This window comes from Lycium ferocissimum, chromosome 9 (genome assembly GCF_029784015.1).
Source record: "Lycium ferocissimum isolate CSIRO_LF1 chromosome 9, AGI_CSIRO_Lferr_CH_V1, whole genome shotgun sequence".
In the NCBI taxonomy this organism is placed as follows: domain Eukaryota; kingdom Viridiplantae; phylum Streptophyta; class Magnoliopsida; order Solanales; family Solanaceae; genus Lycium; species Lycium ferocissimum.
In genome coordinates this window covers 33,069,812-33,076,872 of record NC_081350.1, presented here as the reverse complement: position 1 = coordinate 33,076,872, position 7,061 = coordinate 33,069,812, and the positions used below count along the sequence as shown (strand labels likewise).

Genomic DNA, 7,061 nt, shown 5'->3' with positions numbered 1-7,061 from the left:
GCAAAAATTAAAGACCACCCCAAATGAGGGCATTCCTGCGAATTGCCCTTGTTATAAAAGTCAGAGTCATGGCTACTCCGCCTGCTACATTTGATATTTCTAAATTCTAATAATCCCCTCCCCCCCGCCCCGACGTCCAAACCCCCAACCCAATCAAACTAAACAAATAAGTATGTTTTTTCCTGTTTGGATGAATTATTACAGCTTATATAATAGGGATACCTTGGGCATCATGACCTTTTCTTTTTATATCTTAACTTCATCCAAATAAGTATAGTTTTTTTTTTTTTTAACCCCAGGGAAACCCGCAGCCGCTATCTTTCGGGTGCGCATGCACTGGGTTAACTTGCTCACTGTGCAATGGCTCGCAAATCATAAAGGAGATGTAAACCGCACTAGGCAAGCCCGATGTGACGAGCTCCGACTGAAAAGGCTGCTGGTGAGAGAAATCGATCTCAGATCTCCCATGTTGGAAACCACTCACCCACCCAACTAGACCAACCCTTGCGGGTGTTATTCTCCACATTCTTGTTATGGGTAGAAAATCTAAAAGAATATTCAAATTAAAGTATTATTATATTTAAAATTTAATTAACAATCAAATCAAATATTATATATTAAACTTACGGCACAATAGGTAACAACCATTCAAACAAAGATGTCAGGGTTTTTCTCGATACGGTTACCTTTTCCACCCAATAAAGGTAGAATAGCCAAAATCTAAACACAAATTAATTAAACGCTGCTAATATGTTATTGTTGCCGCAAAACTAGTCCGGAAAACTCAATGGGAGACCTTTGTACTAGACTCTTTACATATTCTGCTGCGCTTGATTGCTTTTATCAAACTAATCATATCTTATCTTCTGACACAACTAGCGATAATTACATGGAGGAGAACAAAGTTGTTGCTATTGGTAATTCTTCACATATTCCCGAAGAGGTTGTGTTTGATATTCTCGCAAGGGTTCCATCAGTCAAGTCTCTGTTGCGATTTAGGTGCGTTTCTAAATCCTTTTGCTTCCGTATATCACAACCCCGATTCACTGAAGCTCATCAGAAAGGTTCGTTGGATCATCTACTTGTCAGTTTCCCATATTACCCCATAAGGCCTTTATTACTAGTGATTTAGAACACAAAAAAGACCAACTAGCTTTTCCTTATTCCAGTGCTTGAATGAGTCATGTTTCTTTAAATTTGATCAGCTGGAATCTATCAATGGCCTACTTTGCCTATGGAATAAGTATGGACATGTTGCAATTTGCAATCCTTTTACAAAACAACATGTTTTTCTTCCCAGACCCATGATCAAAATAGTTGACAGTAAAATTTTAACTTGTTGCTCCTTGGGTTTTGATTCCAGGACCAAAAAACATAAAGTTCTCATGGCACACCGGGCTTCTGATGGAACTCGACACAATTGGAATATTTTCACCCTCGGGATGGACACGTCATGGAGAGAGAGATTCAATGTTGCTTTAGATTCTTCCCTATAAGGAATAATAGTGTTCATATCGATGGGGTCATTTATTCTATAAACTACTATCACATAAGTGCATTCAATGTTGGAGATGAAAATTTTAGAATGATCACATTCCCTCCTGGGGTTTCGACGTCAATCCTTGCAAAATTGTCGCCAACTGTAGTGGACATAAAGGGAGAAGTTGCAATTCTAGATCGAGAGCATTTTAAATGAGATGTCAATATTCCTTTGTATGTTTTATATAATGGGTCATGTGAAACTACTGATGGGACAATATGGGTGAAGAAGCAAACAATTGAGCTACCATCAAAGTTCTACAATATAAAAGATACATTTATGAGCTTTCAATTTGCCTCACCCGTAAAGGAGAGATTGTATTGATTCCATCCATGAAAATCAATTTGAGTTTTGTGGATTTAATCTACTTGTTCTTGTTCTTCTAGGACACAGGAAAGAAACAATGGATTAAATTTGAGTTGGATTTTCTTTAAATATTCATTGTTAACTTTAGGATTTTAATTTGTTGCTTAAGTGTAATGATACTGTTGAATTTTATTGTGTAAAAGCCTGAGTCATGAGTCATGACTACTAGTTCCTGTTATATTTCTAATAAAATGTTGCTCTCAATGTCACTCGTACCATATAATTGGAATACTTTTTGTTTTCAGACCCTGCACTTTACCCAGATTTTGAACCAAAAACCTATCAAACATCTGTTGAGAGGTAATACTATGACGTAGGAAATAAAAAAAAATGAATAAAATTTGAGTTGTATGGACAATCAAAGGGTGTGGACTTTGGTGATCAAAGTTCAAAGAGAGGAATACTAAGCCTTAGTAGCAGAGTACAATTACCTGATATATATTTTTGCGTAATCTTGTGGGGACTATTTGATCCTTAAATTGTGAGTACTACTTAGTCTATTGTTTCGATTGGATTTTCATATTTTGTTAACTTAACTAGTTTGTTCTTGAAGTCTAATGATACTATCAGATTTGTATATCTTATTTTTTGTTGATATAAAAGTCTAATTCGCGATTATATTTGATATTTACACTATTAGAAATTCAGGTTTTTTTCACTGACATTCAGTGGGAAATTTGTATTATAAAACATGATTTTTTCACCTCATTACTACGGAACTAGCTCATTGGAAAAAGACATGGTGGGAAACAGGTTTTCATTAAAATGCAGGAAAACTTCCTAATTTTTTCGTGTGAGAATAATACTATTTAAATTTTTCTCACCGATTTTCAGCCAAATAAAATAGCAACCACACATTTTTCAATGAGAAGTTTTAGTGGTAAAGTAGTGATTTTTAGTAGGCTTGCATCCAGTAGAAATTGAAAATAGTTATTTTTAGTAGGCGTGCGTCCAATAGGAATTGAAACCCCCTCCCCGCCCCCACGCAAACCCCCAGGCATCATGACCTTTTCTTTTTATATATTAACTTCATCTAAATATAACAGGGATACCTCAGGCATCATGACCCTTTCTTTTAATATATATTAACTTCATCCAAATATAGTTGTTGACTGCATAATCAAATTTATTCTCCACATTCTTGTTATGGATATCAGCAAATCCAAAAGAATATTCAAAGTGTTTATATTTTATAGGAATGATGAGTGATCATTGAAAAAGGTCGTGTGTTGACACGTTACTTTTAAAAGGTTCTAGGCTCTAGTCAGCTGCCTTATGATTAGTTGGGCACATTCGCTTTACATTTAACTAATCAAAGCCCAAACCCTTTCCTCTAAGGTGAATTCAAAATTTTAAGTTTATGAATTTAAAATTTTAAAAATAATAGTTATTGAGCTTTTGATAAATTATTTATATATATTTAATAAATTTCTCAACACAAATATCAAATGTTGTTCGAAAATATTTTTCTACCAAACCTGCTTAAATTCTATCCCCGCCCCCTCGCAAACAAAAACCATAACATTATTAATTCACTTCTACTTCTTTACTTTTATTCCTTGGTTCTATTTATTTATTGATTTTTGATTAAAAAAGAAACTTAAAATATTGTATTATATATTGTCACGACCCAACCCCGTGGGCCGCGACTGGTGACCTAACTGGACACCCGTACGTACCTCCCTGACCGATCTGGCATACTAAGCAGCTAATTCCGTTTAGACATACATAAATTCATACGGAGTATATAAAATACATCGCACGAAAATATACATATACATAGGCTTACACACAAGCCGTTAAGGCTATTATAACGGACGAGTCGCCAGCTCGGGCATACCTCCCGAACGGTGACAACCCACAACCCACAACCGGGCCTGCAGCGTCCCGCATACGAGAATCGAGAGGACGATGACAGGCCCCGCCGTACCCAAATGACCATATGTACGGGGCATATAAACAAAGAAAATATATACCAAAATATCGGCTCCTCGGATCGGAGCACTCTCAATAGCCAGAACGGTGCACCTGCGGTGGTGGCGTATCTCGAGGCGCGTACGTACGCGCGGCATGTAACGCCGACCCCCGAAGAACAGGGGGTCAGTACGGAAATGTACCGAGTATGTAAAGCAGAAAAGTAACAAGTATAATCATGATCAAGAATAGGAGTACAGACATGTAACAGACGGAGCTATAGTCAGAGTCCGAAGTACAAAAGGTAATACCTTGTCCGAGACCTCAGAAAACATAATGCCAAAGGATAAGTGATGCATATCAGATCATATAACGTCATATGAACATATATCGTGTCCCGGCCTACGATAAGGGACTCGGTAGGTGAGATCATGCATAACAAAATCATATATTATATATACGGATAACGTGTCCGTACTTTGTTAAGGGACTCGGTAATATCAGAATCATGCGTATCGAGAATCATATATCATGTATACATAACGTGTCCGCCCTCTCTGCGGGTCTCGGTGAATAATCATGTGCCATCCCGGCCACCATCCCCGCATGTCGTATCATAATCACGTACGGATAATGTGTCCCGACACCGCAGTACGAGGGACTCGGTGAATAGTGCGAGAGAAGTGCGCGCGAGAACATGTCATGCCCGAGCTCGGTGGAAGAGACATGCGCGTAACTTGCACGAACGAGTAATGCGAACATGTGCGTATAAGTCCGGACCCGATAGACAACCACACATAAGTCATAGTACGTACCTTTCGGTTGTTGTGACAGATCATGTCAAAACAGAGTTTTTGAGATTGTTCGTACGTAGCAAATATAGCACAGGGCTCACGGGATAGTCAGAATGATCGTTCTTTAACAAACGGAACAATTTAAATGACAGATCGCTTCAAGGAAGTCGGACGACAATCATAGTATATATGTAGGACCTTTTTGGGGATAGCGACTACTTATATCGAATCGTGTTTCTAGGATCATAACACGTATCAAAATATATTATAGACTCGTCGTACTCTATCATTCGACAACGGTACATTGATCAAAAGATTCCTTTAAGCATTGTTTAGAAATAAATCAATTAAATCCATAGTAAGAGGTCCGGATGCAGCATGGGCCCACCTCGGGTAAATCGAGGTGGTGAACTCGAATTTTGGATCATAAACCTTATGGAATCATTCACGAGAGTTTTGGGACAATCCGAGTCCATTTGTAAAGATTACATACATATAAGTCACTTTGATGACAATTTGTAAAAAACTAGTTCAATTGCGCTGAAAAAATAAATAATTTCAATCTCGGATTTCGGGAACGGGGTCATATCTAAGGCACGCGTCGATGTCTAATACGTTTAGAACATGCCAAAGAATGAAAAGGAAACCTTTACATACCTTGGTCATGCTTTTACGCTCGTCAATTTCGATTCCCGTTTTCGTCAAAATCTACAAATGGTCATTGTTACTAATTAGCAATTTCAAGCCTTTAGAACTTGAATCTTAACTTATACCTTTCTACAAAAATTTGAAGCGACATCTCCCCTATACATATAGTATCCCCTAGAATTCACTCGGCAGGAACAATCAACAACAACCCAACAACAACACCAACAACAATAACAATCACCACGAATCACAATATAACACAATTAGTCTACTTTCCGACATAATACAAAAATTCTCATTTCGACTTCACGCTCCCAAATCAATACTAACATGCTCTCATTCATTACTAATCAAGGTCATTACAATATAATTCGGAAGCATTTCATAGCATTTCTACAATATATTCCCAAAGGTATACGAAATATACAAACTTTCCACCAAAGTCATAATTCATCAACACTTCTAATTTTTCAACCTAACCTTCCGTAACATATTTTTACCTTTCAATTCCATTAACAACCATCATAGTTTACATCTTACAATTTCATTTCCATAATTACATAAACTATAATAAAAATCACATACTTTCCGACAACAACTTGCAACAATTTTCTCATGCCAACTAAGACCATTAGCCTTCCATCTTCATCACAAGACTCAACAACACAATTAACATACTAAATAATATTTATTCGTCTCCCTTCGCCCTATTGGCACTACACGGCCATGATCTTCCAACTTCAACTAAATTTATTCAACTTTCACTTTCGATTCAAATTCCACAATAACCACAACTAAAATACGATACGAGTTCGACGTCGATTCAACTACACTTCATCGGTACATGCTTACATACACACACACGGCTTGCACACACACAACTCACATTAGTAATCCTCGTCTATTTCCAAGCATTATAACATGCATACTTATTCCATAACACAAAGAATAGAATTCTTACCTCTTTCTTGAAATTTCAACTTGCGCAAACGTGGTTCTTTCGCCAAACTAATTGTATCACGTCGAAAGGCGTCTTGAGCTTATTCTTAATTCAAGAAGAACAAGATTTTTGGATTGAAGTTAAAGGCTAAGGAATTTTTTTTCCAAGTAGTTCGACGAATGGCCCTTAATACTTGCTCTCGAAGTTTTTTGATTTTCTTGAACATTCAGGGATGAGCATGGATATATACGTGGCCCCATCATTTGTCGCGTCTTGCGTGTGTGGCAAAAGTCTGGGCAAGCATGTTCGTCGGCCTCCCCACAAATTTGGCCTCAATTTATTATTTTCTTTTGAGCCAATTACTTATGGATCATCTTTCGCAATTCCCGAAACAATATTTTCAAAATTTCAATTTGCCCTTAAAGCCTTATAGGTGTTTCCATATTCAAGCTTCCGTAACCGTACGCACATACTAAGAAAAATCCAAACTTGACCTTATTCGCAAGTCAAGGTTACTTCCAAATTTTCCAATTACGCAACGATCTTGGATATAACATATATTATATAAGTAATAGAAGAAATATATTAAAACAATAATTAAAAGTTAATTTGATAATAAAAAAAATTAAAAATTAAAATTTTTAACGACTTTAAATTATTGGCAATTGTAAGCTACTATAAAAGTGAGATGACGTCAAATTAAGTACCCTAAAATTAAAAGAAATTCTGCTTGGTACACATTATAAAAAATATATGTAAATTCTTTATTCGTTACTGAAAATCGAGATAAAATTAATTAAGAGATTTGGGGTAAGGATAAAAAACATCATTTATGATTTGTTAGGGCCAAAAGGAAAAA

The 7,061-nt window shown here is 36.5% G+C and overlaps 1 protein-coding gene and 1 pseudogene across 1 annotated transcript; one reads left to right on the top strand and one right to left on the bottom strand.

Moving 5' to 3' along the window:
• The first annotated feature begins 769 nt into the window (after positions 1 to 769).
• On the top strand, positions 770 to 1,585 carry LOC132029769 (uncharacterized). The gene is made up of 2 exons (XM_059419119.1): positions 770 to 999; positions 1,364 to 1,585. The coding sequence occupies exons 1-2, from the start codon at positions 788 to 790 to the stop codon at positions 1,494 to 1,496; spliced, it is 345 nt and encodes a 114-aa protein (XP_059275102.1). The 5' UTR covers positions 770 to 787; the 3' UTR covers positions 1,497 to 1,585.
• The window catches only part of LOC132031820 (plasma membrane ATPase 1-like), a 9,584-nt pseudogene continuing 4,068 nt past the window's right edge, over positions 1,546 to 7,061 (bottom strand).

Excerpts from the sequence above, each read along its gene's own strand:
- LOC132029769 (XM_059419119.1), top strand. The coding sequence starts at position 788 with ATGGGAGACCTTTGTACTAGACTCTTTACATATTCTGCTGCGCTTGAT. Across the intron at positions 1,000-1,363 it reads AAGTCTCTGTTGCGATTTAG|GACCAAAAAACATAAAGTTC; the intron begins GTGCGTTTCTAA and ends TTTTGATTCCAG.